This window comes from Triplophysa rosa, linkage group LG15 (assembly GCF_024868665.1).
Source record: "Triplophysa rosa linkage group LG15, Trosa_1v2, whole genome shotgun sequence".
Lineage (NCBI taxonomy): Eukaryota > Metazoa > Chordata > Actinopteri > Cypriniformes > Nemacheilidae > Triplophysa > Triplophysa rosa.
The window spans coordinates 8646973-8661010 of record NC_079904.1 but is presented as its reverse complement, the minus strand read 5'-3'; the positions used below and the strand labels follow the sequence as shown (position 1 = coordinate 8661010).

General features: G+C 39.5%; 1 protein-coding gene across 10 annotated transcripts in view; it reads right to left on the bottom strand.

The window, feature by feature from the left end:
- The window catches only part of sash1a (SAM and SH3 domain containing 1a), a 433329-nt gene that overhangs the window by 23701 nt on the left and 395590 nt on the right, over positions 1 to 14038 (bottom strand). For 9 of the 10 annotated variants that reach the window (XM_057352047.1, XM_057352046.1, XM_057352054.1 and 6 more), the window contains 6 exons: positions 8944 to 8994; positions 8728 to 8777; positions 3710 to 3747; positions 2752 to 2838; positions 2529 to 2641; positions 1527 to 1628 (listed from right to left, as the gene is read on the bottom strand). In XM_057352047.1, the coding sequence (XP_057208030.1) occupies positions 1527 to 1628; positions 2529 to 2641; positions 2752 to 2838; positions 3710 to 3747; positions 8728 to 8777; positions 8944 to 8994 (441 nt within the window). The remainder of the gene's footprint in view (positions 1 to 1526; positions 1629 to 2528; positions 2642 to 2751; positions 2839 to 3709; positions 3748 to 8727; positions 8778 to 8943; positions 8995 to 14038) is intronic. The other variant, XM_057352048.1, reaches the window with a different exon arrangement.

Here is a 14038-nt window from a genome sequence, read left to right as displayed (position 1 = left end):
TCTGTCTGTCTGTCTGTCTGTCTGTCTGTCTGTCTGTCTGTCTGTCTGTCCTTCTGCTATCTATCTATCTATCTATCTATCTATCTATCTATCTATCTATCTATCTATCTATCTATCTATCTATCTATCTATCTATCTATCTATCTATCTATCTCTCTGTCTGTCTGTCTGTCTGTCTGTCTGTCTGTCTGTCTGTCTGTCTGTCCATCTTTACGCTATCCATCCATCCATCCATCCATCCATCTATCATATTTCAAGTTTTAACATCACCCAGACATTTCTTGACATTTTTTCATGAGCTTTTTTCTGTCAGGGTAAACCCATTAGTACTGGATTAACATATCTTCTTACGCCTTTTAAGACATGAAATCACATGGGCCAGACACACACAGATGCACTTAAAGTCCATAAGACATTGCAGGGTGGAGTGAGTCAAGCTGTATATGTGAGCGCTTTGGACATCTCAAAGCCGAGCGAAGCAATGCTGTGGTTTGTTAACATCAAAAGCATCACAAAGACAGTTAAGCTGTTGACCATTAGAACGGGAGGTGTGTGTTTATTTGCACAGGCTGACAGCTGGACAGTTTCCATGACAACGGTGTGGATTTGTATGTTCATGTTCTGGCGGCTTATTTTCCAAAAGGGTAAACTGTTACCAATTACTTCAAGGATTTATTCATGACTGCATGGTGTGCACGCACGCACACACAAACTGCAAACTCAAGGCAAAAAAGTATACAGATTTAAATGGTTTGTTGGCTTCTAAGTCAGGGGTCCACATGTCATTCTTTAATTTACACACATTATGACCTCATCAACAGGGGACTTTTAATGTTCATTATGACATCATCACTAACAGTCTTACAGTGAGCCAGCAGCACCAGATGCTCATTACGACTATTGCATCAACACTAGCCTCTCCATCAGCTTTCAGATCAGTGACTTCATCTGTTTTTTTTACTTATGGCTGAAGGTGCAGTGCTTTCAGTCATTTTTAGAAACAATGAAAATCATACACATTAACATTATAGAAATAATTCCAGTCAGTAGCCTGCTGTTAAATTAAACATGGAGAGGGTTACCTTGCTACTTATTGTTTTCTAGTAACCTCACCACTATCAGACACTTTCGCTTATACAACAAATTCATATCAAATAGCGCAATTCTGCAAGGGCATCAGTAACTATTAACCAACACATCTGTGTGATGCTAAATCCAGGTTTCAGTATACATAAATTACTGAATGCATCTAAAATCTTGCTAAAACATTTACGCAGCATACATTTATAAAGTAAAATGTCATCAGTGAGGTCTGCAGAGATTTAACTCCTCAACCTCAAATATACATTACACACACACACATTCAAACATCAGAACAGTGCAGTCTCACTGTTGGGGAAGATAAACTTTAATGTGACTTTATGAGGTTAGCGAACGAACACTCCCTGGCATACACGCACACGCACACACACACAGTCACACGTGTGCCCAGATCTACAGTCTGGATGGCTGGTTATAGTACTTACATTGCAGGTGGAGGAGAGGTTAACAGTGGGACTGGGTCCATCAGTCCACTCTGATGTGTCTGTACTGCAGCTCAAATGTCTGTTCCTCTCATATTCCTTTAACTATGAAGAACAAGAGGTCAAAGACAGCCGCCCCTCGCCCTCAAACACACAGCCCTATCTATCACACAATACCACACAGACATGTACCAACACTTAGGTGAAGTGTGTAATTTTGTGAAATACTTAAACCCCATTTTAAAGTAGGTTTACGTCTGCTCAACCAATGGTGTGAGTTTTGGGGTGTGACTATCTTTAAAACTAACCAATGACAGCCTTAGATCGTACCAATGTAAAAACAGGTCATTATGGCATTTTCGTTTGGAATTACACACTTCACGTTTAAAAAGAAATGTACAGATGCAACTGAAACACACAGAGAACAGACACACATTCATACACGCATTTATCAAGTTCAACTATCCACAGAGGCTTAGCATTGATTCAAAACCTGCTCGTGACATAAATCAACTACCAGTCCCAAAGAACAACTGCAGGAGAGATGTTGAAGATTGAAGAACGCACAGTTGGTTAAAGGAATCAATGTTGGCCTTGTGGAGAGAGGAAAGGCAAACTCTAGAACCATCCATTAGGTTTATGATCAGATGATAATTCATTATCATGCTGTCAAAACGTGATAAACCAAAGAGAGAGAGAGACCCACAGTCACCCAAACACATCTGAACAGTGAAACAGAACATAAGATGATCCATCCGATCAATCCAACGCTACTTCAGAATTTAGACACCAAAAGCCCTTCATTCTAATGAAACATTATTTGCACTATCAATCTACTGCAGCCCTTCAATGCAGAGTCAGTGCACGTGTTTTAATGCATGTCAGTGTGTGTATGCATGTTTGGAAGAAAGGAAGTAGGCGGGCGATTGTTAGTCTGGGTGAGTAAAGGTTAGTACACATGAATGAAGGTTGTCTTGTTGTTCAGGGCTAATGTGACGTGTTTACCCGTGCCAACGCCTCTTCCACTGTGATCATCTTCTCTTTGACCATCATCATCAGCTGGATCCGTTCTTCATCGCTCATGGTGATATCACTGGCCACATAGCCAATGTCCTCTCCTGTAGGGTCAGAGGTCAAAGTGACCAAATGAGAACAAGGGATACAAGCAAGTGAAACAGACAGGGGTGGAGTGATGAGAGGAGGAAGCGGGAGAATTCGTTTGAATTACCTTTTGACGTTTGCCTTGTGACCCCTTTCTGTGACTTTCGGAAGTTCTGCCAGAAGGATTTGTTTTTCTTCTTGTTGTCCCACTTTCCTGTGTGAGAAGGAAGCCGTCAGAACTCACAAACAAATGAACGTTCACACATAACATAAACGCACTGCAGTGTCTAAATGTCAATGGATTTACTTTACATTTATCATCTAGCATCATAAATGGATGAATCTCACAAAGAACTGACAGTCATATTCAACCCAAAATAAAAGTCACTGTGACGCAGCAATAAAAATAATCCAATCCATTTTTTACTTTGAATGTAAATGACATGTTTTTTGCATATCTGGTTAGATTACAGTAGACTATTAAATAAATGAAGGATGTCTAAGTAATTTTAAAAATGCTAAATTGTGTTGTCTGAAAAGTAAAAAAAAGCTTTATTGTTTAAAATAAATATATATAGCCAAGACTCAAAAAAGCTGTGATAAAAAACAGGGTTATTCTATCAAATATTCAATATGAAGGAACATGAATTTGTTTTTCAGTAACCAAGAACTAAAAACATTGCACTTTTTATTATTTTGACCGTTTGTTTGGTTTAATTTTCAGCAAATAAAAAACTAGATTTACTTAGTATATGAGAGAAATGTTGAAGGCAGTTTACAGAATGAACTACATATCTATTAACAGTAAGTTTCCAAAAAACATAATAATTTTGAAGTGGTCTCCTAAATCTTTCTGCGACTAAATTTATCTTTGAGTGAATTATGACCCCGATATTTCTTGTCAGTTTTTGTGACATTCACGATATATGCTTGGCCATCTAAGAGAAAGCGTTAGTGTTTATTTCAACCCCTAACACTGGAACATTCCAATCCAGCATGGAATCCAAAATAATTCCAATAACATTCCACGGAAACCTCAAGGTCATCATAATAATAGCCGAGAAAGTTTCAAATGAAGCACAGACCTGATCCATCCTCAGAGCTGGACTTGTGCAGAGCAATTCTGAAGAAAGAATCACAGAAAAAACATTGTGTTTTATTACCAAACATTTTTTCAGATCTTTTTCAATTTTCAGATGTTTCTTCTGTAAACATTTATTCAATCTCCCTTCAGACCGAGAGTGTGCTTGTACTTGTGTGTGTGTATGATCTACAACAAAACAAAGATCACTATTAGACTGATTTGAGCTATGCTGTACATCCACCTTGCATTTCAACTCCCTGAACTACATTCAACTGATTCATCACATGGCCCAGTAGAGGGCAGTGTGTCACCATTCTCACAGCACCAGTCAGGTTCCTGAGGGTCTCAGGGCACGGATGAAATGCTCCTGAGATGATCAGAAATGAGATGAGACACCGACTGAGAGAGGGAGAAAAAGTGAGCGAGAGACACCGCTTGTTTTCATTTCCATTCTGCGGCACAGCGGCACAGTGCCCATGGAAAATACCAAAATGTAAAGTAGCAGAGAGATGTTAAACTGAGCAGCACACTCATCTTTGGATAAACACAGAGTGCGAATACACCACCAACCTTATAAACACCATATTTGAGCCATTTACATCCCATTTCTCCATTTTTTTATCTAGTTGATGCTTTACAGCTAGTTTACACTTTATGAATGATGACACAGTTTTCTATTTGCGCCCCAACGACAATTGTAAAATTAATATACGTTTTATCACACAGCTCTCTAACTGCTGGTATTTTTGTATAATGACCGGAAAACTTATAATCTTCTCATTATAGTCAATTCTTGTTATAATACCAGAAAACAAATTGTAGTTGAAAAACATGTTTACATGATTGCTTCATTTTAGCTTAAAAAAGAACGCAAGATGTTCAAACTTGTTTGAGGTCAGTCAAAAAAGTGGCCTTCAAATAGGAAGATTAATACAGATCAAAGCACAGTTTCATGTACAGTAATATCTTCATGTATAATATTTGACAGAACATCATGGTCTGAAAATATATTCACCGTTTATATTCCCACGGGTCATGAGGCAGGGATCAGGTTGACTTTGTCAAACTTGGTTGTAAAATGTTGTGTGAACTGGTCATGAGAGGGTTTATTACAGGCCTCATGAGAGGAAACATCTGAACTGAGCTGATGGTCAACACGGTCCAAACGCACAGAGGGAGAAGAAAACATTCCCTTGGAAACGTCTGGATGTTCTGCAGATGGGGACGTATAAGCATGCTAGTGCGTGTGTTTTGGTTTTCTCGTCGGGGTGGGGGATTTACTCTCGCCCTTGGGTTAAAAAACTATTTCAACCGGAGTCTACACTAAAGTAAACACTACATAGATGTGCAAGTAAACTTTACACACACAAAACCATGCACCCATGTCCTCTGCTCTGCTTTCTCCACAGGAAGACTGTGTTTTAACCCTGTCAGTTTATCATTGTGTCTGTGTTACATCTGTTATCCATGTGTCCCAAATACATTTGAGATCCTCGCTGCTAAGCGCTCCCCTGCTGCTAAATATCAATACAGACATGCACAGAGACGTGTGTGTGTAGTGTCAGGTCAAACGTTACATGTCATTACATGGACTGCGAAAGGAAAAAATGCACTCGTGCAAAAAAAAAAAAACACAGATCCACACAAAGACAGTAACATCCAACACACTCGTATCAGCCCAAATAAAGACGTCACTGCTGGTCCTCCAGCGAGTTCCTCTGTATGTTTGTGACAGAGAGGCCTCTGTGTGAATTATCATATCATTATGCTCCCATGACAACACAAACTTTCTCTGTTAACCTCTCATTCACCCTAAAGAATGCACACGAAATCCAAAGGGGGTCTCCTGCTAGTATGCTGCCTTGCGACCCATGCAAAGAAGGCTCTATTGAAAAGCAGCACAGTAAATTAGGCTCCATTCAAGACTGCTGCTATTGACAGAGTTATACGGCTTACGACTGTGTGACCAGCGTACAATGAAAGTATGTTACAGTCGGACAGTTTCTTGCTTTGTTGGGGGTGTCTTGTATTGTTACAGTGGCTGGGTGACATGTTGAATATGTGTTTGCAAAGATTTTTCCTGCAAACAAAATTAAAGGAACAGTTCACCCAAAAAGGAGAATTCTCACATAATTTACCTACCGTCATGCCATCCCAGATGTTAATGACTTTCCTTCAAATTTGGTTCTCTTATGACATTTTTCCCCCAACACATGCAAGAACAAATATGATTAAGTTATTGTGCCACCATATTTAAATTTAGTGCTCAGATCCCCACATTTCAATTCCGTTAAATAAGCTCAAAATACAGTTTTCTCTCACAAACGTATCATTTCGCTTTAGAAGACATTTATTAACCCAGTGGAGTCGTCCGGATTACTTTTATAACAGAAGTTTGCGCTTTCTGAACGTCCATACTTGGTCCCACATAAGAAAATAAGATTTTATAAAATAATGTGTTCGTGTTCAATTGAAGAAATGAAGTCATACATCTGGGATAACACGAAGGTGAGAGAATTACTATTTGCTAACTGTTACTTTAAGCAACACCAAATCAGCAGCAAAAGCAGTGTCAGTGTTCATGTAAAAGAGTTCAAACTATCTATCAAATCTTCAAATCAATCATGATTCAAATGTTAATTCCAGTGTCCGTATCACCCAGCCCGTATCATTATTAGTTCAGCTGGTGCTGCACATGCAGAGAAAAAGTCCCACGTGCTGCATTCCTTGTACCTGTCATGTCTACAATCACTGAAATGGAGGAATCCCTGGCCTGCTGAGATGTTATTTGAGGAATGTGATGGAAGAACATTCCTCGCTGGAACATCTTTACTTTCTCCATAGACCCTAAATGAAATAAAACGCTCATTCAGTCAGTTGTGTTTCAACATGAGAATGATCAGGAAATGGCTTTCCAAAACATGACATTAGTCATAATGCTGCTCCAACATTTCATCGCCACCGATTTAAGATGGAACATCACGTTGTTCCCATCAGCGATGCGTCACTAAACGTTACATGTTAGTTGCTCTTTTATATCAGGGAGTGGGAGGACTTCCTCTCTCAAACTGCTGATGAAGAGGAACACTTGTATCCCAAAGTGCACCTGGTCTCCTACGACTGGGCGATTTATTTCCCCACGCCTGGCGGTAGAGTTCAGAACACACATGGCCTCAAACACCAGTGCACGTATACAAAGATGCCAAAGGAAGCGTCCGGGAAGTGACCTTCAATGGAGGTCATGGTAAACGGGGGTTAGGGGATTTCCTCAAAGCCACACACATAAAAACGTGGCAAGAATTTTGTTTAGCACACACTGGTTAAAAAGCACTTAATGGAGCCAGATGTATGTTAGGAGGAAAACCCTTTCAACGTGACTGTTTCTATACACACCAAACACACATCCTTCTCTGGTAACTGCTCCTGTGTCATTGGCTTCTCTGCAGCGTCTGGTGGTCAGGGCTTCTTCAGGAGACAGGAAGTTGAAATATCTGGCAACGACTCTTTTGTCTAGAGTGGCTCTAAGATGATAATGTCACACTATGCTCTTTTTTAACATCTGATTTGGTTTTATAATCATAATACAAAGCTGTATTGAGATTTAAATACTAATAGGATTAATTGTGAAACCCTAAGTGAACCCAGAAAATATTATCCCTACGACCTATGCAACGTCCTGACCTATATTCACACTCTCTTATTACATCCCTCTTTAATTGAAAACTCCATAAGTGGAGAAAAAAAACGACATAATATTACGCATATCTCTACGGATGAAGCGTATGAACTAATACATGGAACACAAATCACGTCAGATCTTTCAAACAAGCAGGTCAAACTCAACTCCACATATTTATTACTGTAAACGTTGAGTGAATGACTCAAGACATTGATCAAAAATCCACAAACCCAGTCACGCGTGCACGCCACATCCCTGTAGACTTGTCCCTATAGACCGCATAGGTATGAGGCATGTAAACGCTTCAACGTGTCACCTCCATATGTTTTACATTCATCTTTGCATACTTCTCCTCTCCCGAGAGTGTGGATAACAACACTGATTGTAAATCTTCACTGGGACACGTGGACGGCTCATCCCCAAAGAAACGGATGCATGCATGGAGACTCGACCCTACCTGCCACACTTGCCATCGCTCATTTACTAACTGCATTATGTATGACAGAAGTTAAACACTGTCCAACTGAACCCTTTGGGATGGAAATTATTCTATCAAAATCAAAATGATTTGTCCATTTATTGAATGAAGATAATAATAGCTGTTGGTGTTCGTCACCACTTTTGACGGCCATTTTGAATTTGTTATCATAAATAAAAAACACAAAGACACAAGAAAGTCAAAACTGATTTGGCTCACATTTTACCCTTACATTACTACACTCTATTACACCCATAAACATTTTGAAATTGACTGACTACAAACTGACCTTTACAGAATTGTATGGGCACAGATGATGTCATGTGTACCATGTTTAACTCAATTAACTAATAATTCTAAACAAAGTTCAGCCTGACCAACACTCTTATGTACTATAAACTTATTGAATTAGGTTCGAGACAGAAAGAAATTCTTTTCTTCTTCCTCTCTGCAATCAGTGAGTTTCATCTTAAACATCTAAGAACAATAGATGGAAGGAAGGAAACCTGGAAGAACCAAGATGTGAAGAAGCAAAACAGAGGAACCACACACACACACACACACACAAACACAAACACACACACACACACACACACACACACACACACACACACACACACACACACACACACACACACACACACACACACACACAGTGAGAGATGGGGGATGGAGAGCAGAGATGATGTATTTACGTGATTTTGTATTAGAGAAGGTCAGCACTCATATGCAGGTCAGACCAGCTAACTAAGAATTAAAGCTTACATTAGGTGTGAACAGATGTGTATCTCGGCTGACCATTGGCGATTAACAAGAGTTGGACCTTATTGTCAGGTAGAAACGAGTAGTTGAAGTGACTTACTTTCTCTCTGTCTCTGGAGTGGACACTTCACTGCTGAAGCCAAATGATTCCTATGAATTAAACACAACATTGCACTTATTTACACACGTTCACAGCTGGACACGTGATTTATTACCGAGGTGACATGAATGAAAATGTGCTGTGTTAGTTATAGTCGTTTGTGCAATTTTGTAAAGGTCTGAAAGCAGATATGCACTGCATTGTGGGTCAACTGACCTGGATGTCTGAGCACATCTGTAAAGATCCAGAGCTTGTGTCTGCTTTTTCCTGGAACACACAAAAAAACGTGGGTTAGGAACAAGGACACACACTCACGCAGGCAATGATAATAGGTCACACACCCATATGCCGCGAGCGTGTTGTCGTCGTTAGAAAAGCCACACCCTTAACCCCCTTCTCACACATCACATGCGACTCCCGAGTGAACCAGCCAGTTCTGTGTGGCTGCACAAGAGAGCAGTGTGTTCAAAATAAACACCATGTGGATTGAGCCAAACCTACTGGAAATACAGTACGCATGAGTCCTATTGCAAACACGCCAGCCAAGACTGTCAATCAGCACCTTTCCATATACAGAACATACTGGAAAGAGGACGCCAGTGAAATAATGATATATAATGATGGCGTGTGAAAGCAGTCAGAGGCTTGGAATAAACTGATATGCATCTTAATCTGGTCTGCTGAAATGACACCCTATTGGTTTCATACAAGTATAGAATGAGTCCGAATGTTAAAGCCATTTATTATTTTTTACATATGCTTAAAAATATTGCAACCATTTTTAAATTGATCAAATCACATATAAAGCTGTCAACACTGTCTTACATTAAAATGGGAATTTTGGGGGGTTCGGCCAGCGCAGAGAGAGAGAGAGAGAGAGAGAGAGAGAGAGAGAGAGAGAGAGAGAGAGAGAGAGAGAGAGAGAGAGAGAGAGAGAGAGAGAGAGAGAGAGAGAGAGAATTCATGAAGGGAGAGGGCTCAATTTTGTTTGAATTTACTTTGTTTTGCTCAATTTTATATTAAGTTGTATTGTATTTTATTGAAAAGCAAGACAAATTATAAAAAGCACATTTTGACTATTCAGTTTGTGCAATAGTGAAAAAATGGCTTAATAAATAGAAGAAATGCAAAAAACCATGTTTGGTGTTCGGTATTATTCGGCCTTCGGCCAAGTGTTTCACATCATGCTCGGCTTCGGCCAAGAATTTTCGTTTCGGTGCATCCCTAGTAACAAGCCTGTAAATCAGGATGAATTGGAACTGTACGGATAACCTCATACTTAAAGAATCTTGCAGCTCGAAGATGCCTGTTTTTCTACTGGCTGAAATCTTAAAACGATTGATCTGGTTTGTAATGGCAGGATGGCACCATTGAGCTGGTTCTTTTTATATTTTTTATAAACCTGAAAGATCGCACAGATTATCAAACAATGCAAAAGATTAAACTGCTGTGAAACCATCTTTTAGATGCTGATTGTAACTCTGGATAAATCTACTGTATTCCAAGCAATGTTTTCTATAGTCACCAAATAAAAAAAATGCAACTACGAAAACCCTGGTGTTCCCATAACAGAACACTCCGAATCACTTACGCTCACACCCAAACCAAGACTTCTGCTCTCGCTTTTTTTTCTCCACACAACGTGTATGTGAAAGTGCGTTTCAGCTATTTTTAAAATACCCACAGCTCGAGGGCTTCTTTAAAAACACTACCGTGAGCTAACAGTCTTTGTTTTAAGAACACTACACTTGATTTCTAGTAAATCACTTCTGAAAGCCCACAACGTGTTCAACAGTAGATGACAAGCCCATCAGATACTGTCTATTACATTACTACAGTCATGATTCACTTATGCCCCATGTCTTCTTCATATGAAAAGTGAAAGTGATTGAAATAAAACTACACGCACATGTACATGCATTCCGTCCGTCTGCTTTAGGATTCAGTCTTGTGTTGGTGAAGTCTGAAAGCTTCTAAGTATTAAATCAGAAGTAGTTCTGTAAAAGTGGAGCCATCCAGGTCACACACACACACAGTGGGTAGGGTTCAAGTTTGTTCCCATCGGAAAACACACAGGCCAAAGTAAACACACACACAGGTCTGTGTTCTGTATCATCAGGAGCATAGCATCACCAGCTGCCCCATACCCGCTGGGCACAAGCTCACGCTGGCACACGCAGAATCATCTCCACACACAACTGCTGCCAGTGGCATCCAAAACACACACATCCACACACAACACATACAGAGACGCTCTGTGTCTGTGTGAGACCCACAGCCACACACTGACAGCTTTCACAACACCACACATATAAAAACACACATCTACAGTAGAGAGACATTGTATACAACACTTCAGACAGTTTAGTTTAAGTGCGTTTTGATAACCGATACCAATTTATGGATCATGTCTATTTTACATTATCCATACAGTGGTATCAAGTATCTAAACAATTAGATAAACTGGTAGGCCTATTACAATCATAACTAGTTTTATAATCAGAAGTTATTTGGGAGACAGCAGCTGGTGGGGAGAAGAGTGACTGTGTGTTGAGATGACCTACATGTGATATAGAAAATTTTTCCAGGATTGTCCAAATTCTTTATTATTTGTATATTATTTATTTGACAGTATGCATTCATACTTTATTATATCTTTTTCTTACATTTATGTTTTATTTGTTATTATTACCAGTGTTAACTTAACTTAAGTTAATTATTTATTTATCTATTTACTGTTTCCAAAGTCAATATTATATTTGTCATAATCGAGAAGCCCTATTTCAAATGCATATTTGATTTTATAATATAATAATAAAATTGAATTAGACAACTGTGGTATTACTTTTCCTAAAAAGGTTAACAGTAACAGTCAATGAGCTTACATCCGGCACAACAATGACGACGAGAAACTGTTAATCGACAAGAAAAATCTTGAATGAAGCATCCCTAATATTTTCTATATCAGTGGTTCTAAGACTGGGGGTCGTGGCCCCCAGTCTAAAAATAAGACCACCAGCCAAACTGACCTGGATGTCTGCGAGCTGACTGACTTCCACAGGGGTACGACAGGAATAATTAGATTGATGGAGACAAATTAGGTGCTATACACAATTCATACAGAGTCTCATTCTAAAGGACAGGACACACACAGTGAGACTGGCAGAAGTGTGGCTGTGTGGGTGGATGCTCTTGGCTCTTGAGAAAAATTTGGCTCCCACTGTATAGTCAAGAGACTTTGGTTGAAGAGGAGGTAGAGAAAGTGTCCTTGTAGAATAAGACCAGCCCAACCTACTGGTCTAACACAAACATAGAACACACATACGCACCTACAGCGCGTGCTGCTTTGTGCTCAACACTATTTTGGTATCCCATGCACGTGGCTTCTAGCTCAGAAGGTCTACCTGGAAATACCAGACCGGGGGTGGAAATTGACTGTTTTTCATGCTTGAGTAAACACTTTAAAAACAGGTTTATTGTTCTTCAGAGTTGAGAAAGAATTGGGCAACGTACAGAACACGGTTGGTTAAAGTCACCAGTCGTTCGATGTGCGTGTATGCGGGTTACCTCTCGAACAAAGGTTCACTTCCATGATGACCTAGTTTCAGAGACCAACAGGAATGAAATGAAAATGCCACAACATGCCTCTGACTACACCACATAAAGCCTTAGCATGGGAAAGAGCATGATTCCTTGATCTACCAGGCATGCCTAAATAAAAAACAGGCTAACAGAAATTCTCCCCTGAAAAAGTTGAATCTAATGTAACAGGAACATATTTTTTATTTATTAAGGTGTCTGCAACTTTTTTCCTCTTCTGTCATGGCTGTGTCTGTCCATCATGGCAATGATGAAATTCATTTATTTTTGCTCTACCCAGAGGAGTATAGCAGTGTGTTTCTTAACCAGGCCTGGGCCCACTAAGGGAGCGTCAACAAACTCTCTTGCCACCTTAAAACAAAACAAGCATTAAAATAAGTTAAAACATCGAAAGTGTTTTGTTTTGTCATAATAAATATACACCTTTCTACTTATGTCAAGCTCTAGAATATTTGGGTAGACATAATGAGCGGGGGACTATGGGTCTTCAAATATTGGTGTGAACAATGGGGGTCTTGAATCCAATGGGGGGTCAACGAGTATCCCAGATTATAGTTATTAATAGTTATTATAGTTTCTCCGGGGACAGTCTAGGAAAGTCTCATCTAAATCTCATCATTATTAAGTGTGAAACGGTGATGGGAAGTAAAGTGACGCTACAAAATTGACTTTGGTGTTTAGTAATGTGACAGTAGCTCAGCTGTTTTCAGAAATAACATTGCTTTCCCAGTAAAAAGCTTTAGAGGCGGATAAATGCTAAGTTGCTGTTTTTTTTGCATTGTCACACTGTATTGTACATGCAGTCTTACGGAAATCAAGGCAGTAATTTTAAGCACTCTCTCTCAAGTAGTGTTATCTACAACATTACTATTCCACCTACACAACTGATTTTCAACCTTATAACCGATAACACAGTCCACATCCCAGGTGTTTGAATCAAAGACTCTCTGAATAAAGGCGAGTGTCTCTGTACAAACAGCTAAAGAGAGAGATAGTCAAAAATGTGTTGTAGCACGGATAGCTTGCTCCATGTATGACAGGGCTTATCCATTCAACACATGCAGCGTAGAGGATGTTTTCCTAACTCTTTGTTATCGAGTAGCTCTTATAAAAGCACAGCGAGATGAAGCGAAAGAGAGGAAGCGTTTGAAAAAATATGGAAGCCTAAACTGGCAGCTCTCTGCCAAGACATCGGAGGAAATGAAAGAGAAATCGAACATCAAAACGGACTCAGGGATTGTCTAGGGCATATGTGAAGGTCCCAAACTGAACTAGACAATAAAATTAGGAAGTGAAAGTAAGAGAATGCTTTGAATAGCACTTGAAATTTACCACGGTCGGCTGGGAGATGATGGCGAAACGAGGTTTCCAAATCAGCACGCCACTGGCATTATGACACTGTATAAATATATTGTTTCTTTATAGATATTCAATTGAAAGAATTATTATAGTATTGTTAGAGTCATCATGGCTTCAAATACAATTGTTTTGCCCTACACTGAAGAAACAACTGGCTAGATTTGTCAATGTTTAAAACAGTTCTTCACTATGAAATGCTTTATGTTTCATTCTGTATGAAGTATGAATGGATCACAATATTCATTGCTTCACTGACAATAGCCTTCACTGTTGCCTCTAGTCCAAGCTAGTGACCTTTCCCCTCATTTGGTATCAGAGCCGATAGCTGACGGCCTATCATCAACTTGGCCCC